The 25,203-nt window shown below is 37.7% G+C and overlaps 1 protein-coding gene across 4 annotated transcripts in view; it reads right to left on the bottom strand.

Moving 5' to 3' along the window:
- LOC117409402 (TBC1 domain family member 14-like) overlaps window positions 1-25,203 on the bottom strand; it is a 52,851-nt gene that overhangs the window by 13,256 nt on the left and 14,392 nt on the right. For 2 of the 4 annotated variants that reach the window (XM_034015395.3, XM_059005215.1), the window contains 6 exons: window positions 23,920-24,652; window positions 14,145-14,268; window positions 4,334-4,449; window positions 2,240-2,322; window positions 1,640-1,757; window positions 98-204 (listed from right to left, as the gene is read on the bottom strand). In XM_034015395.3, the coding sequence (XP_033871286.2) occupies window positions 98-204; window positions 1,640-1,757; window positions 2,240-2,322; window positions 4,334-4,449; window positions 14,145-14,268; window positions 23,920-24,652 (1,281 nt within the window). Of the gene's footprint in view, window positions 1-97; window positions 205-1,639; window positions 1,758-2,239; window positions 2,323-4,333; window positions 4,450-7,237; window positions 7,388-14,144; window positions 14,269-16,662; window positions 16,877-23,919; window positions 24,653-25,203 lie in introns of those variants that run through there. The other 2 variants (XM_034015396.3, XM_034015397.3) reach the window with 2 other exon arrangements.

A 25,203-nucleotide genomic window follows, 5' to 3' on the forward strand; every position in this document is an offset into this window, starting at 1 on the left:
GAACCCCATTCATTGTCCATTTCACTCAGTCTGAAACAGTTAATTGAACTGGAAGCCTTTATTTAAACCCGTTTTGCTAGACTGCCAGCTGATATACCGTGGGTGATGTTTAACTCATTGCCAACTGCCAGGCTCCACACCTTCCCTCTGACACTGGGGGGAACTCCCTGCCACCACAGCTCCCGCACCTTACGGGAATTACACCTGAAACAAACAAAGAGGAGCCTGGTTTAACCCAAGCAGAACTGGTCTGTAAAGCAGAGACGTTTACCTCCTACTACTTAATATACTGCCAAAGCAGATCAAGGACCTACAACCAAATGCATGGCTTCAAAATCTCTTTTCCCCTTATCTCATTTAAGATATTTAATTGGAGAGAGAGAGAGAGAGACAGAGAGAGAGAGAGAGAGAGAGAGAGAGAGAGAGAGAGAGAGAGAGAGAGAGAGAGAGAGAGAGTGTGCAAGTCGAAACCGCTGACAGCCGGGCGAGTAGCCAGAGTTTGTTTATTATTGAACAGAGAGGATTAGTTCAAAGATTATAGATCCCACCAAAGTCTTCATACGCTGTGTTGTATGTACTCCATGCGATACCATTGCTGGTAGTGTCACGTGAGCCATTCAGTGTGTTGATTTGTAAATAAATCGTATTCGCCTGTGGGGCTTATCAACTTCAACCTGTCTTGATCTCTTGCCTGTCACTCAGCAGCGAATGCACGCATCCACACTGCAGGCGGCTACTCTGTCACAAGCATTAATACCCTGTATCTTTCTAAACAAGGGATTTAGGGGAGCGCCCTAATAAAAGCTGAATCTCAAAACATTAACATATTGTGTGATTATAGTAATTGTTACAGCTGTGTATAATGGTATTTAAAACAGGATTCATTTATCCGACTTTTTACATATCCGCCCTGACTCTGGTCCCACCGCACTCGGATACGTTTTTGTTCACTGGAAACTTAAATGATCATTACAGAACATAGCCTCGCTGGTTTGGGCAGCTCAGCACAATTGTAGAAAAGAAAAGTGCAATTAAAACCAATGAGAAAGTGAGCAATACAAACACAGTAATTCCAAAGGCCATGAATGTCTGCTTTTCCATTACAGTTTTGACACACCTCTTGTTTTCTCAAACACACATTCAAGCCTTCAGAAGCACAATGTAAATAATGTTCAGTTTCCATGTGCAGTTCCACAGTGTCTATATCAGGAGGTAGCGAAAACCGCGGCATGCGGCTCGTAGTGTCAGGAAGTTTGGCCACCCCTGCTCTATATTGTAACCCATCAGTTGACAAACCACTAAGTAATCTCATAGTAAAAAATATACAGATACGGTTTGCAGCCTGATCAGTTGAATTCAGTGCTTTTACCTAATCTCACTCTGAAATGCATCTTGCATTCATTCAAATCCAAGGACAAGGTGAATTGCACCGTTAAATTACAGTGTTGCAAAGCAAATGCACACCTGGACATGAGGAAAGTAATTACCTGAATTTAGCTGGTTTAAACATACTTTCTTTTCCATTCAATTTTTTCCCCCCCTTCAAATGATATTGACATTTTGTATTTTTGGATATGAAGTTTAAGATATAAACTGTGATCAATGAGAAATGAATTCAAATCACTGTAACCTAACTTACATTGTTTCCCAGTTTGGTAGGATTTCCTGGTTCCAGGTCATAGCAGCATTTCCGATGCTTTCTTCCAGTTTGCATCTTTCTTCCAGTTGTTTCTTCCTTTTCTGTGCTTCCTTTATCTCTGTAATTGAGAATCAACCCTTATAAAACAAAAATAGCTATTCCAACCCGGCGCTAGAGTGAACAAAAAGTGACCAAAAAGTTTTACTTTTTTTTTTTTACTACTAGTGTTGCATGACTAGATGGGATACTAGTTATTCATTTTTCCAAAATAACTGAGTTTCTGTAGCTTTGTCAATCACAGCAAGTGCATAATCACTTAAGATCGGGTCATGCCTAGTCTGTCTAATTTATTATTTTTGTTTTCATTGGTTTAAATTTGAAGAAAGGCTGCAATGGGAATACATTTGGTGTCTCAATTCAGCCCATGTACTGTTTTATTTATATATCTACTTTCTAGGGATTTTCTGTGTAATAACAGAGATCCGCTGCCATCCATCCATTTTTTCTTCAACAAAAAACATTTAAAAACCACCGAACTATAAACTGCCACATGTTTTGTTTCTTAAATATCATTTTTATAATCAAAAGAAATGAATGAACCTCGTTTCTTGGCCTGGGCCACCATCTCTTCGTACTGCTGTCTGTGCTTCTGAGCTTCTTCTGCAGGCTTGGCAGGGAGATTCCTGGAAGACACACGGCTCATTATTAAACTTTAATATTAAAACATTAAGTGGCACAGTGCGTGAACTTGCTTCCTGTTTCCTGTGGATCTCTCTTGGGGGTATGGTCAACATCTTATCCTGCGCTTGGACTCAGGTACATTTTGATAGATTTAGAATCCGGGATCTAATTGCCAGACATAGCGGTACAAATTATATTATTAATCCCCAAGAGAAGATAAGCCCTTATTTTCAAAACGTAACAAAGGGCACTATAGAAATATAAATTGTATTATAAATTGCCTTGTGAAGCCATTGTAAAAACAGACTCCTTATCTAAATGGTAAATAAACTAAGCTGAGCACGTGCCAGGTAACAATTACTTACTGCTCCTGTTTATCATAAAACAAACAAAACCCACAAGCACACAACTGGCCAGCAAGGAAACCCCTTTAACTAAAGGGTAACAATGAATGCACAGAATTGTCCTTCAGGAGCAGAATACCTGACTGCACTGCGATTATCAGTCTTGGAGCAACACTGAAAGCTTGCTGGGGTGAACAAACTCTCTAGAGAAGCAGCCTATCAGCTAAATTTATTTCAACTCTGCATTTTCTGTGTACCCCCAAAATTAACAATTCCCAACCTAAAAGCAACTTGCACTGCTTTCTTGTTTATATTTTAAGTATCTTAAATAAATTAAATTGGTCCAGGAGTATCCCCTGGCCCTTTAACCAGTACAACCAATTGCAGTAAATGTAAAACTTGTGTTGAAGAGCATTATTTTATTGTTGTTATGAATAGGAAATCATCCATGTACTGAATAGCTGTGACCAAAAGTTTTGCACTACCCTATAGAATTAGCTAATTTTGCTTCATAGTCAAATGAAACATATTGAATTACATACCGCTTTCTATGTACCAGTACGTGAAAAATGTGACATTTCGAAATCTAACCTATCAAAATTATGTTCATATAGTCATTTTACTTTTCTTTAAATTAATATCTCAATCCTAAAGTTCTAGGCGAAGCAAAACTTTTGGCCACAGCTGTACACCCAAGAATGAAGCCAATATTCTCCTGATAAAATGCAACTGTAAATCCCATGCGGCATGTTGCTTTTGGTGCCTTTTACCACATTAAGTTTTACAATATTCTGATGTAGGTAATGTACCGAGTACTGCAACTGACAAATCAGAATGTCCATACAAAGTGTCATCACAATTGAAGAAACACTTCTCTGGTTGTATGTAAAAACTGAGTGTGACTTATGGGGAGAAAGAGGTCTATAAAACAGGGAGGCTCCATATATTATATATATATATATATATATATATATATATATATATATATATATAGACACACACACTGCTGTGTAAAAGTCACAGATGTCTTTGTCCATCAAATCAACAGTACAAAGGTCACTCTTGAAATCAGGACTTAAAGGATGTGTTGCAGTAAGAATACCTCTGTTAAGAAAGGGGAACAAGACTAAAAGGCTAAAATATGCACAAGAACACAGACATTGGACTATGGAACAATGGTCAAAGGTGCTTTGGACTGTTGATGGATAAATATATAACTAAATACGTAAACAGAGATGGATTTGTTTAATAGAGGAACTGCTCCCCATCTGACAGCTGTGCCACAGACTGTGGAAATGCCCCCAGTAGCATGAGCTCCATTATTTATGGCTATTTAGGCACCTACTGTGTGACCTTGGATTTTCCAAGCAGGCTTTTCAATGAATACTGAAAACAATCCTCTGCATAACATAGCACAGGAGGCTTCAATGTTCATAACACAGCACTGTACTCCAAATTCTAGCAGGGGAACTAAAATATAGTTCAATGGGTTACAGGAAAATCTCATGAGGAGGGTTCATTGTAGATTTGAAACCAACTGTTACGATATTCATCTGATGCCTCTGGAACTAATGTGGTCTGCATGTTATTTTCTAATTTACAGTCTTTGAAAAATCATTTTAGGATTACAGCTCTGCGCACAACGGCATACAGTCTTAAATACACCTACGCTGGCCTGTCTTCAAGGATAAGTGCAGTTGTTGAGAGGGGCTCGCAGTCCAGATACTTCCTCACACTTTGCTTCGAAGGGGAACTGTGAGGTCGTCCAGTTCTTTCTTCATATTCCTGGAAAGTTATATGCACATAACATGGATTAAATATACACAGGGGTTCATTTTTTTTTTTTAAACTCATACAATATTACTATCATTAATTCCACTATGGGCAGGTCATTATCTTAAGTAGTTATCATCACAGCAAGTGCACTGTGCCTTACTTCCATTCTTTGAAAAGTAATAATTTCATCATTTTTTTATTAAAAATAAATAAATAAATAAATGTAATTCCCCCCCCCCCCCCCACAGGAGAATTGATCCAACTTTGAGAAAAGTGAGAACAGAGGATGGGCATCACAACCATCTGTTTCAAGGACTTACTTCAAAATACAACAGCCAAGTTTGTACCTGACTGTTAAACTGCAGAGGGGATGCATACTGGATTTACAGCATTGGCCATTCTAGTAGCACAAGATGACTTTAAAGCAACTATGGCTGATGCCCTGTATTCTGTGTGCACACTCCAGCAGAAGAAAATAAATCTAAAATTAGAAGGTTTTGGAGGGTCCTTACTTTTCCAGAGCTAGTCAAGCATAATAAACATGGTGCTACTAACATGCCTTCAGTTAAGGCTCCCAAGTTAAACCAGCCTGATGTAAAGTCAATATAGCTCTGCAGTATTGCAAAGCCATGGTAACACAACATGCTCTTCACAATCGCTCGAATATTAAAGCATCTTACAGGAACCTGCAACTGCTAAGAAATCTGAACAGTAGCTGCACATCGGCAGGCTTATACAAGAGCACACCTTGTCTCTTAATCTGCAGTAGTTTACACAGCTCCCACTTGTAATGTATTGTTTAAGTGGACTGGTGAACGAATAATAATTTGGTGGTGAATGCAACTATTACTTAGAGACCCCAGCTGTCAGAGATGAATTAGCAATGAGACACAAAGATTTTTAAAAAACTGCAGCACACTTTGTAAGGGATCAGACACAATGCTTGTTTATGTATTAGGTAATAATGAGTTTCTTGCAACCAGTACTTAATGATTTCAAAAGCTTCTTTCTCAGAAATGAGCAGCAATTTTGAAACCTTTTATAATACCATTTCTATTAGCTGGTTAACTGCAAAAACAAAACCAAGGATTCCCAGGGATGTAAAAAGATACAAATCTAAATCACATGTGGCCAGCCATCTTAAGTACATGACTGAAAAAGCTTTATATTGCAGTATGCATTAGCAGAAGCTCGGCTGAAATGCTTCCACTTCAAAACTATTCCCCCAGAGACTGTGTCACTAAAGTAAATATAATAGCAGCATACATTTCTTAAATGCTGACATAAACTAAGCAGTCCATGACATTCAATAATCTCAGGGCTGGCTAACCAGCATAATTTAAATTAAGGTCAAATTAAATTAACTTAAATAAATTCTACTAGGGATATAACTTATTTAGTAACTTATTTTATGCTGTCTGTCTAGAGTTTGATATTTTGAACATCCTCATTGTCTTGATGCTGCAAACTAGACATATATTTGACAGTTGGCTTAGCAATGGGCCCTACACACTTTTTTTTTTTTTTTTTTTTTTTTAAATAAGGCTTATTTTCAGTAACAGGTTGGTGGCAGGTATACAATAAATTGTGAGATAAATCGTACAATATTTTAGGCATGCCTCTCATAACAAGCAAGATATTTCAAAAGCTTTGGAATCTGCTAACAAATTGGACCCATTTTAACAACCAAAATAAATAAATCAATAAATAGAAATATTCTTTCAGTAAATGGTCAAACTATTGTTTGATCGGAACACAAATTGCCTAGCGGCTAGGCAATTATTCTGCACTGTGGCCTATGTAAGCTTAAGAGCAATGCAAATTACTGAACACACACAAATAATGTGCTGCAATCATGACAATGAGGGTCGCAATGAGCGGCCGCACTTACAGCTCAGAGGTCAGGTGAGTTAGGAGTAGAGAGAGCAGTAGGCGCTGTATGAGATTTGTGGAGCACGAAAATCATAGCAAATGAAAGAAAAATGTCAGAGCAAGGGCAGCAAAGTCCTCTTGGAGCACGGAAAAGAAAAGTTTTCTGAGCAGGAGCGGAGAGTCCTTACGGCTGAGGTCACTCAGCATGCAATTCAGTTATTTGGAAACGCATCAGCCAACATCAGTTATGCTGCTGCGATCAAAAGTGAAACTCGCAATGCAGCAGGAACAGGAGGAGGGTTGCCATCCACATCACAGCTAACACCACTGGAGAGGCAAGCGGAGAGGACAATCTATCCCAAACAAAGTGACCCTGGGTTTGAATATGTGGGGTCTTCTCTGTCTTGTCCTTCTCCTCCAAAGGTTTTCCTGCCTGTCCTCAACAAGAGATAAGCGTCACCGCATCAGGAAGTCTAACCACAGCAGCCATCCTGAGGCCAATGACAGGTCTCTGAAGGCGTGTGGTTTTAAACAGCTCTTAATTACTCACTTCTACAATGGTCTGCAACTTGTAAGAGGAGGTACGCCACATTTTTTAGTAACTGCTAAAGCCCCACTTCACGCCAGCTAAACACGTTTCTTGGCAGTAATATGGGCGTTTTGCAGCCGCAAATCACTTTGCACGTATCTTTACATCGGTGTCAACACTATACTGCATATTCTACTGTGAATAATGTATTAAAAGCATAAAATGATGCTACAAAACAAAACAAAAGCACTGTAGTAAAACCAAATAATATTTCCGAATACATCCAGCAGATATACAACCTTTCATATAACATTTCAAGCAGTGAATAAAGATAGATGGATGTCTCCTTTTGAAATCCTTTCCAGAAGTCACAACAGCCTTGAGATGTGCACTTACCATGAAAGCAGCCGTTCCTTAAAGACTACAGCACACCTCACCTTCCCGAGTAGAGAACACCTGACATCATCGGCAAGGCCCAGCTCAGCATCAGTTCAGAGCCTGCTTCTTCTATTGTGTACGGTGTGTTATTTTATACACCCTCCCCCCTCACTCCTCCTGGTATTAGTCACTGCTTTACAGAAGAGAGACTCCAGCAGTCATAATAATCATCTGCAGATAAGAGGTATCCAATCAGTTCCTTCTGATTTCTTTGGTAATGCCTTCTGGCTTCACAGAATGAAGAGCTCAGCTGAATTAGCCTGCCAGTATGCCAGCTGGTGATGTGGCTCTGCAGCACACAGATGGATTAAACCATTGTCTTGATTAATCCCCTCTTGGAACACCTTTTAGGATTACCCGAAAGGGAATGGTGCTCTTAGAAAGGGTCATTTAACTTAATTTATGAAATACACACTGGTGCCTTATACCAAAACTTAGTTTTCTAGGACCATTTGAAAAGTAAAACAAAACACATAATACCAGCTGCATAATTAGAATATCAAACTGTTCCTTAACTATCGAAATAGAAACATGTATTGCTCTAGATATGAAAATTGTAGATAGGGGGTTACAAAACTGCTTCACAAAAGCACAGAAACTTGTGGTCAGACAAGTTTCTCTGACTACTGCCAATACTTTCCTGCAAATGAATCTGTATATTGTATATCAAACCACATTTTACAGTTGGATAGGAGTAGGTCACAAGGGTCTATGTGATGCAACTTGCTCCCATGGGGCTCCCAGCAAGGTTAATAGCAAAGACTACAAGGCAAAAGAGCCTTATATTTGCTATGCTTATCTATGAAATTTGTTTGTGCAAGTTAGGTTACATGGTTAGAGGTTTAAATGGTTTCCTGAAAGGTTTAAATATTCATTTAGGAAAAATGAACCACCATCAATGTCCCACACTTGATTGTTTAAAATAAAATATAATCAGCAGTCCCTGCTGAAGAAACATTTTTTTTGTATTGTAAATGGATATGGTAGCACTGCACTTGTGGAATTTCTTACTTATTAAAATATTTTTTTCTGGTTTTAAAAGATGGGATAATTATGTATTCAGGAATACCAAGGTTTTTAGTGCAAAAGGGATTTGATTGGGGTTAAACAGGCAAATGCCCACTCTTAATTATTCATCATTTTTATATATATTTTTTAGGTATCATTGCAATTGGGACACCTTGCTAATTAATTCATATGCATATATTTGACATAGGCGATTTCCTATGTAGAGATGCTCTCCTCGGGATTGTATACAAACACCTCTAGCATATCCCTGCTGTGTTAAGGGAAAATATTTAACTGTCACTCTTCACAATTTAGAATTCACAGAACATAACTTATTTTTTTTCTTTCAGCGTCACTATCTGTATTGTCAAACAGTCTAAACTGTCAAACGGAACATACAAGAGTTTAATGAAGTATTGTTAATGGATCTCTCCTGTTGCTAGGCAATTACAAGTCAAGCTATTTTCTTGTCAGCTGTGTGCTCTGCCAAATTCAGCTAAACTCCCTATGACACTGATGCACTCAGTTACTGCATCAACCAGACAAGCACCTGCCAGCAGAGGCTCAGATTATCACTGAACTCCCCGTGACTGGAATATCAGGATGGGTATATGGATTGGTTAACAGAAAAATGTAATTGCTCTAGGTATTGAATGGTGTCACATTTATAGGATACCAAGCATAAACTAAACATGATTCATACTATATTGTGTATCCAAAAATATTCACTGTTCAACAGTATCATTTGCAGACTGATGACACTGTTTTTCTGGCACAGCTCCTGTACACCATTTGAGTCCTTGCTAACACTCTAAATAATGAAATTGAAGGCTGCTAAAATAGTACCCAATACTGGTGGAAACACTGGCTGTTCTACCACTTGTCTTACAGCATGCAGCTCCCCAAGGGTTTGGATATCTACGCACCAGAACGTTTGAATTTAAAATCAATAAACAACGTTGTGCTACTTTACGATCCATGTTATTTCTACAAACACTACATCGCCAAGTTGAAAATCAAGCTGTCCTTATGTAAATCTCTACAGAAGAGCTTGGACAGGAAAAGGCTCAGGAATAGTACCAGAAGCACAGAGAAATAATTCATTTAGGACTCCAATTATTTGCTATTGCTTGAACACTGCTGCCCTTTCTGCAACTATTTATGTCAATATGGTTTGTAAAGAAAAAAAAATAAATGTTCATTTGTGGATACACCCCCCATTCCATTTAGAAAATTCAACGTGACCAATTACATTTAAAAACCAAAATCCAGAAACTATCCTTTTACTTGAAAGTTGAAAGAAAGATATTAAAATTGTCAATTTTGTATCCAGTATTACGTTATGCAATATTATTTTTCCTTTAGTGGTTTCTGCAGCTTCATTTTGAACAAGTCTCTTTAGAACTGAACATGATGCAGTAAGACGAGACTGGATCTTGTAAATGCAAGCCTGTTGAGGTGGTTCAACATCTTTAGGAGCCTACACCATGCAAGAAAAACATCTTACACCTTTTAATGCACAGTCACTCCTCTTCTGTTTTAATAAACCCTTGTTATTCTGGGAAAGTGTAAAACTTGTTTAGACATGCAATACATGAATGAATCTGCACACAGTTTAACCACCTGCTTTCTTTTTTTTCGTTGTCTGGTATTACTGTATAGAACACCGTACTGGAATAAATGGGGAGGAATACAACAGGTTAAAACCATAGAACACTATTTTATAATGGAATTCACTGGTGGAAAACACAACTCTTACACTTCCCTCACTGTAAATAAAAAAAAATACAGGCATCAGTATTAACAAAAAATATCACTATGAACTACATCCATCTTTTGCACAAAAATGTGAGATTGACATAAAATAGATTATATATAGATGATTATATATATATATGTGTTGATCAGTGGCAAAAACTCCTAATTTAAATCCATTTTGATTCCATGTTGTAACACAATAAAATGTGGAAAAGTCCAAGGGGGGTGAATACTTTTGAGAGCTACTGTGTGGTGTGTGTGTGATATATATATATATATATATATATATAAATATATATATATATATATATATATATATATATATATACACATACAGTGCCTTGCAAAAGTATTCGGCCCCCTTGAACTTTGCGACCTTTTGCCACATTTCAGGCTTCAAACATAAAGATATGAAACTGTAATTTTTTGTGAATAATCAACAACAAGTGGGACACAATCATGAAGTGGAACGAAATTTATTGGATATTTCAAACTTTTTTAACAAATAAAAAACTGAAAAATTGGGCGTGCAAAATTATTCAGCCCCCTTAAGTTAATACTTTGTAGCGCCACCTTTTGCTGCGATTACAGCTGTAAGTCGCTTGGGGTATGTCTCTATCAGTTTTGCACATCGAGAGACTGAAATTTTTGCCCATTCCTCCTTGCAAAACAGCTCGAGCTCAGTGAGGTTGGATGGAGAGCATTTGTGAACAGCAGTTTTCAGTTCTTTCCACAGATTCTCGATTGGATTCAGGTCTGGACTTTGACTTGGCCATTCTAACACCTGGATATGTTTATTTGTGAACCATTCCATTGTAGATTTTGCTTTATGTTTTGGATCATTGTCTTGTTGGAAGACAAATCTCCGTCCCAGTCTCAGGTCTTTTGCAGACTCCATCAGGTTTTCTTCCAGAATGGTCCTGTATTTGGCTCCATCCATCCATCTTCCCATCAATTTTAACCTGCTGAAGAAAAGCAGGCCCAAACCATGATGCTGCCACCACCATGTTTGACAGTGGGGATGGTGTGTTCAGGGTGATGAGCTGTGTTGCTTTTACGCCAAACATAACGTTTTGCATTGTTGCCAAAAAGTTCGATTTTGGTTTCATCTGACCAGAGCACCTTCTTCCACATGTTTGGTGTGTCTCCCAGGTGGCTTGTGGCAAACTGTAAACGACACTTTTTATGGATATCTTTAAGAAATGGCTTTCTTCTTTCCACTCTTCCATAAAAGGCCAGATTTGTGCAGTATACGACTGATTGTTGTCCTATGGACAGAGTCTCCCACCTCAGCTGTAGATCTCTGCAGTTCATCCAGAGTGATCATGGGCCTCTTGGCTGCATCTCTGATCAGTCTTCTCCTTGTATGAGCTGAAAGTTTAGAGGGACGGCCAAGTCTTGGTAGATTTGCAGTGGTCTGATACTCCTTCCATTTCAATATTATCGCTTGCACAGTGCTCCTTGGGATGTTTAAAGCTTGGGAAATCTTTTTGTATCCAAATCCGGCTTTAAACTTCTCCACAACAGTATCTCGGACCTGCCTGGTGTGTTCCTTGTTCTTCATGATGCTCTCTGCGCTTTAAACTGACCTCTGAGACTATCACAGTGCAGGTGCATTTATACGGAGACTTGATTACACACAGGTGGATTCTATTTATCATCATTAGTCATTTAGGTCAACATTGGATCATTCAGAGATCCTCACTGAACTTCTGGAGAGAGTTTGCTGCACTGAAAGTAAAGGGGCTGAATAATTTTGCACGCCCAATTTTTCAGTTTTTTATTTGTTAAAAAAGTTTGAAATATCCAATAAATTTCGTTCCACTTCATGATTGTGTCCCACTTGTTGTTGATTCGTCACAAAAAATTACAGTTTCATATCTTTATGTTTGAAGCCTGAAATGTGGCAAAAGGTCGCAAAGTTCAAGGGGGGCGAATACTTTCGCAAGGCACTGTATATATATATATATATATATATATATATATATATATATATATATTTATATATATATATATATATATATATATATATATATATATATATATATATATATATATATATATATATATCACACACACACCACACAGTAGCTCTCAAAAGTATTCACCCCCCTTGGACTTTTCCACATTTTATTGTGTTACAACATGGAATCAAAATGGATTTAAATTAGGAGTTTTTGCCACTGATCAACACAAAAAAGTCCATAATGTCAAAGTGAAAAAGTAAAATCTACAAATTGTTCTAAATTAATTACAAATATAAAACAGAAAATAATTGATTGCATAAGTATTCAAATAGACTCATGGCTGTAATTGCTGCCAAAGGTGCCTCTACCAAATATTGACTCAAGGGGGTGAATACTTATGCAATCAATACACTGTACACTGGAAATCAAATATTGTTCGGAAAGTTCTTCCCAACACTGTTGCAGAAGTTCCCACAAATGTGTTGCACTTGTAGGTTGCTTTGCTTTCACCCTTCTGTCCAGTTCATCCCAAACCAGCTCGATGGGGTTTAAGTCTGGAGACTGTGCTGGCCATTCCATGATTTGAAGCCTACCGTCTTGTTCTTTTCTTCTAAGGTAGTTCTGACATGGCCTGGAGGTATGTTTTGGGTCATTATCTTGCTGTAGGATGAACCCCTGACCAACTAGGCATATATCAGAGGGTATTGCATGGCGCTGCAAAATGCTGTGGTAGCAGTTTTGGTTCAGGGTGCAACGCACTCTGTGCAAGTCGCCGACTCTGGATCCAGCAAAAGAGCCCCAGACCATCACGCTTCCTCCTCCATGTCTGACAGTTGGTGTCACACACTGAGGAACCATCCTTTCGCCTACTCGACGGCGTACAAAAACCCTGCATGATGAACCGAAGATTTCAAATTTTGATTCATCGGTCCATAAGACCTTCTTCCAGTCTTCAGTAGTCCACTGGCGGTGCTTCATGGCCCAGGCAAGCCTCTTTTTCTTATTTTGCCATCTTAGCAATGGCTTTCTTACTGCCACTCGACCTGTCAAACCTGCAGCTCGAAGTCTTCTCTTCACAGCTGAAACTGAGACTTGCTTACTTCGACCAGTGTTAAGCTGTGCTTGACGCTGTTGTCCTGTGAGCCGCCTATCACGCAAGCTGTTGACTCTCAGAAACTTGTCTTCTGATTCTGTTGTGGCTTTGGGTCTGCCAGACCTCTTCCTGTCAGAGTTTCCTCCAGTTTCCAAGTGCCTTTTGATGGTGTAGGAAACTGTACTCACTGACACCTTGGCTTTCTTTGCAATTTCTCTAAAGGAAAGACCTACACTTTTAAGGGTTATAATGGTCTGTCTGTCTTCCTTTGTTAATTGCCTTTTTCTCGCCATTATGAGAGCAATATACTACTTCCTGCAGTACAATACTGTCCAAATAATGCTTAAGAGGGTGTAGTAACACAGTCTGTTCCAACACTGCTTTTATACAGACAGAGGGTTTGTAAGTAATCAACAAAAGTTGGGACACCTGTAGGAATTGTTAGCATCAACTTTCAAGGCTTAATTTACTTCCATTGCTGCAGAACAGCTGTAAGTTGTTAACCCATTACTTGTTCCCTGAAAAAGGCCTTTTTGTATAACTCTGAAATGTACATTATTTTTCAGTTTTTGGTAACCTAAACTTTTTTTTTTTAACCTTTGGCAGTTTACCGCTTACCTTTGTACCATTTCAGGTTATTCACTGGACTTGAACTGCTTAAATTTCAATAAAAACTGGAAAAATGGGGGTGTTCTAAAACTTTTGACCGGTAGTGTATATATGTATATATATATATATATATATATATATATATATATATATATATATAGATAGATAGATAGATATGATTCTTTCAATGAAATGTGCTAAAGAATGACCTTTCATCACAATTTGCAGCGAGTGTCATGGCTAGGCAAATACCTTCATACCTGGTTTAATTTTTTTTTTTTTATATTGATTGAATAAATACATCTCAAAATGTTTAATACATATTTTAAATTAGGCAGGGTACAATGGTAATGGATGTGTTTTAGGGATCTGTTTATTAGTTACACACACACACACTTAAAACCTTGAAAGATAAGTTTTTGCACAATACCTTCTGTATTTTCTTTGGGTCCTTGTTTAGCCCATCTCGGAGAGGTACTTTTCCAAACATCTTCCACCCTGGTTCACTTTTCTCCAAGGGCCTTGTATCCTTAGATTTTTTTGCAAACAAACTCCTATAAAAAGACAAAATGTGAGAAATATGGAATTAATTCCTGTACGATAACACAGCCTCTTTTTTCAGCTAGTTTCAAGAAACTTAGAATTTGCCGTCATATGATTTACCAAGATGGTCAAAAAATACAACTTTATTGGTTAGCCTTCAGCACACTGTGCAAATTGACAGCCATTTACAGTAAGTTGACAATTATGATTAGCAAAAATGAATGGCACACAAATAAAAGGGTTAGTATATCTGGTAAATCGCTAGAGCAATATTTGTCCTAAAGTAATATAAGTATTTTCTATGGCCATACTTGTGCCAGATACACGTTGCAATAACCCATAAATAGATCATATACTCCAGGAATGTTCAGGGTGTTCAGCATGATATAGCTATTACACAAACTAATAACGACTGGGTAGTTTACGGCCATCTAAGAGTGAGAAATCCACAGCACTCCATGTACATCACTGCAGTATTTCATTACCTACAACAAACACAATGCAAGGAAAAGAAAGGATGTTTAAAACAAGGGAATTCCTTAAATCAAGCGGAATTTGGAACAGTGCGATTTGCCTCGTCGTTCTGTCACTGGATTTGCAGATTGCCAAAATAAAAAAAATATAAGTTGCATGATAATATTGAACTTCTTAAATCAGAGTACTTATAATACTGGTTTCTACTGAAACAAAAACTAAAGAATTATCATGAAAAAATATTTAGGACAGCGAGAAATTTAAGAACTAGATTTTTTTTCTTTTTGATTTTAAAATACAGTAATCTGCAGACTGCATTGTGGTTTGGTTTTGGTTTTGGTCTGCAGAGTTTTTATTTTTTGACTGTGTTCTACAGAACAATTTATTAGCTGTGGTTGCAGATTGCTTTTAACAAGCCCCAAAATTCAGATTACAGTAGCCCTGCTTCAAAGTCAAATTGATTAAGATTAACTAAACAATTTCATCTGCTTGTCCCTTACAATGTATTTGATTTGTATACAAAATCCAGCTTTCATCTGTATTTTAATTGAATTGTGCAATGAAATTAATGAATGCAATTTCACTCCAGCTACTGTGGGCAGTTCACAACGATTTTCTATTCTTAACTTTGTTTTAATGAAAGATGCATTAAAGGCAGACGTGGATTAAACATAACTATAACTAAATAACTAGTTTCAGTGTCCAATACTGGAAATGAATAGAAACGGACATAGAAACGCATATGTGTAGATTAATCACTTTACCGTCTGCAGTTTTGAGTGGAGTTATCTTTTCTAGACATGTGTACAGGTCAGCAGTGTTGAGGGTTAAAGGCCAGCTCCAGTGACTTGCTAATAGCCACTTAGTCTAAAGTCTCACCAACAACAGACATTACCTAGACTTCAGTCCTGCTCCTTTCTCTTAAACAAACGTGGGACTTTCCAAGCTGCACACAATACACACTAAACAGTAGCCTATATATACAAAAAAAGAAGTGTGCCTTTTACTAAATGAAATTTAAAAAACTAAAGATAACAAATGTCAGTGATCACAAGCTGAAGGTTCACATAAAACAAAACACTTTGAAAAGCTTGAGATAAGCAGACTGAAGGCAAAGCAATTGAAAGGCAGCAGTGAAGACATTTATTTTACACCCCATCTGGTTCACTCCAGCCATTGATAAACTATAATAAAACCAAACAGCCACCAAGAAGTTTAGCATAACATGAACATTCAAATTCCTAACGTCTTGCTGTAAAAACAGAATCTGTCAGGGAGACAGATTTACTAAACTGGTTTCTCCTGCTGTATTATTACTATTTTTAACCCACATATCTAAAATATTAAACTTTTTTTTAAATTGTATTGCAGTATGTGTTGACTGAAGGGGACTAATCTACTGTATCCCAACCAGGTTCAATAACAACTCTTACTATAACTGTAATTTAGTTCAGCTGCTGTACTTTCAAGACTGAGAGCTACAGTTTCGCAACTCTAAAAAGCCATTAAGACCAGAAACTCGGCTGTATGTGTTACTGTACAGCTCTCTAAAGAGGCCAGGGTTAAAATTGTACAATAGTAAACTGTCAGTAAATAAAAGTAAAACGCAGTTATGGAAAAAAGAAAAACACTTCAGAGTTGAAAGTACAGAATGTGCCTGAACTGTGGTAACCTCTTGGTGGAAAAGCAGGTTCACAAATGTACACAAAACATCTTAACCGTCCAGCACCTGACTTTTCCAAAGCAACCAATCATTTTCTTAAACCTCAAGAAACACAAAAAGAAACCTAACAAACAGAAGCTTGGGGGGGAAAAAAAGGACATGTGTGTAAACCACTAACTAGTTTTATTTCTTTAAAAATAAAAAAACCTAAAGCAAAGAAAGGTACAGGGTCTCTGGCACAGTAAAAAGTTCTGTTGTATAAACATACCTGTCTGTAAGCAGCAACAGGGAAGGTGCTGCCATAGTTTCATAGGGCAGTCCAAAACAAATCTGTGAATCTCTCCCCCCAGCTAAAGGCTAAAGCAATGGCTGAATCTTCAGCAACCTTTGAAGAACATCTTCAGATTTACAAGTTAAGGTAATTGTAGACTGTCACTCTCTCACATCGAAGCTCAAAAGTAAAAGTATTTTCCAGAGCTGAAGCACCACTAGTCGAAGGAAAGGAACTGAAAATCAGTGACTGAGAAGGGAGTGTCCAGAAGCAAAGGCAGGTAGGTTAACCCACCCACTTACAGAAACTTCACATGCAATCCAACTGGGTGTAGTGGGTCATGTTACGCACACAGTTGTGTCAGCTCTCCCAGCTGTATCCAACTGAAATGTTTTTAGAAGTCCAACAGATCCCTTGCGTCCTCCCCACTAAAATCATCCCCTTCCTTTACTCGATACCAAGATTTAAAACTTATCCAAAAGATACCTCCACTGCAGCACTGTTCCTCTCGAACATGCATCTCTTCTCACGCAGAACAGGGAAGGGACGTTCTTTATAAAAAAAAATTAAACTAGGAAAAAGCACAGTTGAATTATAAAAAGTATCCTTTGCTGGTGTATTACAAATCCCTTAATTTCAATTGAAAATTGACCAAACCTTGGGAGTGTACATTAATTAAGGTTTGGGGCAATTGCATGAATTAGTCCTGGATTTAATGCAGACTGATTTGAAAAGTTAAATCAGATAGGTGGTCTCTATTAGAAGGTGGAGTGGTGGGTAACTGCAGTTGTTTAGAACTTAAAATGGCATTTTTGTAATACTGCAATGTTTGTGACTCGTATAGACAATGACAGCATACTCTTTGTTTATTGCAGCCAATCAATTCAAATTCTACAGGTCTACCTATTAACACCTGAACACATTAGTAGGCCACCAAGACACTGATATCTATCTAATGTGTGCCTGTCCTAGTTCTATCCTTCACCCCCCTCCATTTTGTATTTGGATCTGACATTTTCGTAACACTACATTATTCACTTTTTTACAATCAACACAACTAAGAAATACACACTTGCATCATTGCCAATACATGTGTTTAGCACTTACTGTAGCTAAAATTACTTATTGACCAAGACACAGTATGTTAAACAGGACATTGACTGGGTACAGTTAATTCTGAAATTCAGTTTGAAAGAATCTACCCAACCAAGTACTCAATCTTCAGGCTTTTCAAATTTCTTCTGTTCTGGCTCGGTTGTTTTCATCTTTCAGTTGGACCTCTGCTCAATAGTTAACTAGCAATGCCTTGCAATCAAAGGTCACAGTACATTCAGCTACAGTATGTGGAATAACTTGAAACAAACATACACAAAGTTAGGTAATATGTGTAAAAGCTGTTCCCAAGACGAGCCTTTTCAGGTATCGGCTATTTATGGTCTCTGTAGATATTCATACCACACAGGGGATAGTAAACCGGCTTTCAAATGTCAGGACTTAAATGTCACAAAGGAGGAAGTGTTTTTGTGCAGCTCATCTTTGCAGACAGGATAGCTTTGGGCCAATACTTCTTACAAACCCTGTCAATTGAAAACAAAATCTGTGCTATGGGGGGGAAAATATCCTGACCTGCCCGAATCTGACAGCGAGATAACTTTACCACTTAAATATCAGAGAAAACTACATAAAAAACAGCATGAGAATATAAGGATGCTCTATTTTAGTGTGGTGGTCAGGTGGCCTTTTGCTTTTAAAATCCACTTGTACATACACAGTAATGAGCATAGGAATAAAATGATTATATTTTTACATTAGGAAGAGGCAATTCTGCACAAGTGATAGCCTTGGAAATCAAAAAATACCAGAGCCAAAGACCTAAGCATCGTGTGACAAAACATAACTGCTTTTGCATAAAACTAAACTTTTAGAAAAAAAGAAAACTTCCTCTACCAGAATTGATGTAGTAATACTAAAAGAAACTGTCATCGTACTGTCATCTCAAAACCTCAACTATTGTAAAACTAGAAAAATGTAATGTATTCAAAAGGCTAATGTTTCATTTTTTTTTATCAACAATTCAAACATTTATATATAAAAATGCATTAGATAACAACATCTGGTCTGTACTTTCTCTTGAACTATATACCACATACATCTTTTGCAAAATGCAAGTGACAGCGACAATGCAAGGGACATCAACTAGGAAATGCACTTTCTTTTTTTTTTTTTTTTTATTTAGTTGCCAATTATTTTTTATTATTTTCTCCCAAATTTGGAATGGCCAATTATTTTATTATGCTCAGCTCACCGCTACCACCTCTGCGCTGACAGGAAATGCACTTCTGTCAGACGAGCATTAGAACTACAATCTGCAGGACAATCCGGACTGCAGCAACGTGAAAATAGCATGACTTAATACCCCAGACACTTGTCAGGAGGTACATCCCTATCAGCCATGACATAGTAAAGGTCTGCCTAGTGCACAATGAAGCTTGTAAAAACGAGCAGATAGGGGTAGGGGCAAGCTTCATTTGAAAGCGGCTACGAGGGGTTAAGTATGTCCTATGAAGAAAATTAAAATGAATCAATTGATGGCTTTTGTCTTTCCCTGTGTCCAATATATCATGGAGTGGATGTACTGGTAATGTAGTCCCCCAGGGAATACCATAGGCACACATTCCTGATCAGAGTCAAAGATAAAAGAAAAAAAAGAAGAGCCCGGTAAATTGTATAATAATTGTAAATCCTGGAATGTGCGAAGACTACCAGTATCAGAAATATCTGTAATAGTATGTACACCTCTATTTCTCCAAGGTGGGAAAGAAAAGGGACGACCCCCCGACAGGAGCACATAGTTAAGAAAGACAGGTGTGTGGGAAAGCCATTTTAGTTGGAGTTTTGCGCGTCTTTCCAGAGAATGCCACAGTAATTAACTGTGTGACTATAGGGCCGAAGTGTAATCTACAGTGCTTGAGAGGAATGTTTGAGTGAATCAAGTCTTGTAATCTATGTGAAGAAACCAGTTTTTCTTCTAGTAAAACCGCCACGAAACAGGAGCACCAGGGTCAAGACAAAGTGGACAGAATATAAATGGCCAAAAATAAAGCAGGGGTTTCGCTGTCGCTCGTCACTCTCGTAATTTGCGAATGTTTTTTGAAAGTGACGACAAAAAAAAATGTGGAATCGTCACTAGTGACGATCGTTTCTGTTTGTACTATAAAAAAAATCCCTTTTGTTAAAGTCACACACAACGTCTCTTTCTTGAAAAGAAGGGATCGCTAAACCATAGAGTCACTGCTTCTGATCAGATCAGCGCCTCGGCCTCATCGATTCATTGACTCTGCAACGTTCTCATCCCGTGGTAGGCGACGTAAATGCAGTCAGCCAATCAGCGCCTCAGTTTCATATTGCGCAAATATAACCTCGTATCCCTGTTACACCCGAACATTACTGCTGGAAGAATAAGTAATCAGCTTCGGCAGTGACTGTTGAAATGTAGGTTATTATAGTTGTGCTTAAAAATACTGTGTGCAGAAGATTTGTGAAACGAAAACCGCATCATTGACTATTAAAAAAAAAAAAAAAAAAAAAAGCCTACGGTAACGTTATAAAATATGTGAAATGTGTCTCTTCTATGACCAAAAATGCTAAAATTCAGGGCCAAAATTATTCCATGTGTTAAGCACCAACTGTCTCTTGACCATTTCGCCAGTAGGCCTATAACGAGCATGGTAAAATTATATATATATATATATGCCTACAATACATCTTGCATTGAGAAAACACCACTGGAATCGGAATAAAGGAAATTATTATTATGTAATACAGTTCACGTGCAGCATGGTTTTGGTAAGTAGCATTTTCAAAACCATACCATTATGTGCAGTATTAAAATAAGTTAAAAACATAGCAAATCCACAAAACCAACGAAATACATAGTGTATATTTGACATTTTATTTGTAGTGTTCTGTAACACGGGCCATCGTTTAACCTGAAGCAGATATACGCGTTTATCATATTATCAACAACACCAACGTGTGTTGTAAAAATAAAGCAACAATTGATTTGAAAACTGTCCAAATATTTAAGTGGTGGCTAAGAATAAAAAATGTCAAGATAAAAATGCCATTTTTTATATGAAATTGTCAAAATAAAAGGGGAAGCTGGAAGAATTTACCAGTCAGGACAACGGCATTTAAATACTACTACTATTAAACTGTATCTGTTGGTAATGTGGTTTCTTCTAGCAGTTTTCAAACTGGGGTACACGTACCCCTGGGGGTACTCGAGAAAATTCTGAAATGGCAGACAACGCATTTTATTCAGTACCACTTGCCAATCTATTGCAAACTTTTGTCATGTAATCAACGTTTAATCGCTAACACCAGACTGACGAGCTGTGACAGAGCGTTCAGTGCACACACGGCTCATTTACATATTAAATATGTACATTTTAAATAAGCCCTGTTGTTTAAATGTAATATAAACAGTTGGGCGGTTACTGAAGTCTGTCTGGGATACAAAAAAGACATTTTAAAAACTAAACGCCTAGTCTTTAACTTATTTTATTTCCTGTGTACGTTCATGCCTGCAAGTCGATATTTATTTGTTTCAATGACAAACAGAACAACCAGAACAACACGTTGTAGAAAATGAAGACTTGGATTCGGAACACCAGGAAAAAAAAGAACAAACAAAGCTCACAAGCATCAGATAACAGAAAAAGAAAACAAGCAGCAAAGTTTCAGCCTTATTGCAAAACTCTGTTTCCATGGGTTGTATATAATATTCTAACACTGTTTTTTTTTTTCTTTTTATTGTAAAAAGACATACATGGTATAAGTAATTCATAATGCATTCTGTGTCTGTATGTAGCTTTTCAGGGCAAATAAATCTGGTTCTTGAGTTTTAATGTTCTAAAATTTTACAGCTGTAAATTACCAATTTATTTAAACTGTAGAGCATTATTAAAATGGTTTAATTAAATAATTGTTTTGGTCAATACAGTGATTTAAGGTATAAAATAAAAACAGGACTCATAACACCCTTGAAAACTTGAGCTGTGCGCCAGTAGTGACTACTGAATATCTGGAGTGACTAATGTTTTTAGAAAGGATTAGTCACTAGTGACTACAAAAATCTAGAACCCAGGGGAAACCCTGAAATAGAGTTTAAAGTTTGGTAGCGATAAACCTCCCGAAATCTTTTCACGCTGTAGAGTAGAAAATTTAATACGTACGCCTTCCCATATAAAATGTAGATATCAAAGTGTATAATTTGTCCCAGTATCCAGGAGGGGGAGAGAGAGGGAGCATCGAGCTGAAAAAATTGATGCAAGGGAGTATATTCATTTTGATAATAGAGATGCAGGCTTGAAACAAGTTAGGAAGGAATTACATTACATAAGACCATGGACAGTCTTAGCACACACAGGTAAGACTCCCTACAGGTATTGTGACATGTATAGTACCTCGCATTTGATCAGTGTAGGTTGTGGATAATGTTGGACCAATAATACAAAAAAATAAAAAAATAAATGACATAGTCCTTATCCGGTAACTGGTTTGCTAGTTCAAAAAACAAACAAACAAAAAGACCACACAAAAGCTTAGTTTTAAACCAAGTAAACACAATGAAAATTAGATTGCATTAGCTCAGTGTAGATTGATGAGTATGCTAGACCAGTTAACAGAAGAAAAAAACACGCAAGCTTAGTTTTAAACCAAGCATAAACACAATAAAAACAAAGCATTTAATCTAATCTAGTGTACATTAAAAAGAAATAAAGCTATTAATTGTGTTATATACTTTATGAATGTTTATTTTATCGTTTATTCTGAACCAGCCATTCTAACATTCTGAGCTACGCTTTGATATTTTGCATGTAGGTGTTTAGGTATTATTACTAATATTATAACAGCAATATAATCTGATAAAATAGAATTACAACAACAAATAACAATTGTTTTTTTTTCTCTTTTTTCATGGCGACCACACCCGCTGGGACCTGCAATATCAGACTTGTAAAACAGCATTCCTTTGCCAATTATTATTATTATTTCTTAACAGACACCCTTATCCAGGACGACTTACAACTGTTACAAGACATCACATTATTTTCACATACAATTACCCATTTATACAGTTGGGTTTTTACTGGAGCAATCTAGGTAAAGTACCTTGCTCAAGGGTACAGCAGCAGTGTCCCCCACTGGGGATTGAACCCACGACCCTCCGGTCAAGAGTCCAGAGCCCTAAGCACTACTCCACACTGCTGCCCCAATTAGCAAAGGCCCTAAAATGTGTTAAAAAAACAACTTGTGTTTCATTAATTTTAAAATGCTTTTGAATGAGCATTGAAAAAATCTTGTTTATATACCCACAGAAAAAGTCATAACAGCTTCCCAAAGATTCCTCCTCAGACCTCATCGTGCCTGTGGAATGCATTTTGTTTTGTACAATATTCAGTATGTGAGGGTCTAAATAATAGTCCTCAGAAAAGTAGCTGGTATAGATTTACACATCGTAACACTAGCCTATGCAAAAAAAAACAAAACAAAACAAAAAACACAACAAAAAGTAAAAAAGCAGGGAAGCATCGAGTTGTGTGGAATTTACTGTATACAAAGATGGTTCTTTACAAAATCAACTAGATAAAGGCACACTGAGTTCAGTTCAGAGACAGCTTGTTTCACATGCGTTTATTGGTGGGTATGAGAGCTGTCTAGATAGGAGATTTCACCGAGGCATTTATTGAGATGGCCATCAGTTTGTTGTACACCTAACAACGCTTTCTCTGTTGACATTAGGTTTTAAGAGAAAAGTAAATACAGAAAAGGTCATTTGAGTTTTTTATGGTGCTTTGAGATGTTCTACAGGAAATACGCTATATAAAAACAAAATTGAGTGATTAAAAAAAAAACACTATTGTAATGAATGCTCTGCGAGATAACCAGGTTGAGAATCACTCCACCACACTTATATATTCCCCAATTCCAGATTTGCATCCATAAATGGTATAATTGACAGGAATTCAGACAGTATGTGACTGTGAAGCAGTACAAAAAACAACTGGGGATAAATGACACGTCAGCTGCTTAATGTTAGTTAATATTTATGGATTCTCTGAATTATTAGTAACAATATATACTTGCATTTCAGCTCCTATACAATACCATGCACACAGTGACAGCCTGTATCTTTACAGTGAGAATCAAATCAAAATGCCATGGGCCAGTGTAGTTTCTGAACGTTACCTGGTGAAGAAGGTGGCAAGTGGTCCAAATTTCCGGAAGCGGTTATCCTCCTCGTCTGGGGGGCCGGCCTGGTGCTGGGGACTGCGCTCGCAGGGGTCCTGCTGAGAGTTCAGGGTTACGTCCGAGAACTGTGCCTCGTCGCTCTCCAGATTTACTATGGCGCTGGAGTCGCTGGTTACCGTGAAGTCCAGTATATCCTCGTTGCTGACTGAAAGCGTGGTGGACAGCTCTGTGCTGAGGCTGGAGACACTGCACACAGAGATATCGTCGCTCCTGTTGAGAGCCCTTGAGTTCGGGCTGAAGAGCATCACAGTGTCGTAGCCGCTGCGCGGAAACGTGGACGACTTCTTTATGGAATTTTCAGACTCCAGGTTCAGTGTAGCCGGAGGCATGCTGCTGGAACCGGGCAAAAACTGATCAAATATAAATCTGCTGTCGACGTGGTTCGATTTAGAGATCAGGCCACTGCAGTTTATGGGCTCCGGATTACTGATCTCCAGTGTTGGAATGCCTGAATCCTGGGAAGCAAGACTGTGCCTGTCTTCGTTACTGTGTCCGATAAAGTGCAAATTAGGTTTGTAATTTGGCAGGGAGTGGGGATACAGTGTCCCAACCTTACCGTTAAGGTTCTGAAAGTCAGAGCCAATGAAGACGGAATCTTGAACACCCATAACTGCAGAGGAGTTTCTGTCGGCATCACTGCTCTTTTCCATCAGACTGGCTGCAAGAACACCTGTAATCAATAAATAGATAAAAGTTATGAAAAAACAAGTACCAACTAGCAACCCCATGTCTATAGCTCAATGTGTATTGCAGAGAATATTATTAAGTGCAACATAGGTGCCTAGAGATGGACAGGAAACTCAATACCATTTATCCCCAGATTCTGATCTTCTGCTAAAGGATGCCCTTTCCAAGTTTCATTAATGAGGCTTTAAGAATTCTATATTGAATAACTGTTTTCTGAACGTTACAAGAAATGTAGTTGTGTATAGGCAGACTAAAGGGTTTTATGCAACCAACCAAAAAAAAAACACAACAATGAACCTTAACCTTCGAGTAGCCAAGGTTTTGCAACTTTTGTTATATAAATACCTTACTATATAGCTGCAAAATAAGAACCATCAGTTATATGAAAAAGAATCACCATGACCTCCTTAGCACGTACAGCAATACTGTAAGTTTAAACATTCAGGACAGTCATATGCCCCTACAGAACTCCAGATTCCGATACACTCAACAACCTGTGCTAAGAAGATCTTTAGTAAGATTTATCACAATTGG

This window comes from Acipenser ruthenus, chromosome 2, assembly GCF_902713425.1.
Source record: "Acipenser ruthenus chromosome 2, fAciRut3.2 maternal haplotype, whole genome shotgun sequence".
Taxonomy (NCBI): Eukaryota; Metazoa; Chordata; class Actinopteri; order Acipenseriformes; family Acipenseridae; genus Acipenser; species Acipenser ruthenus.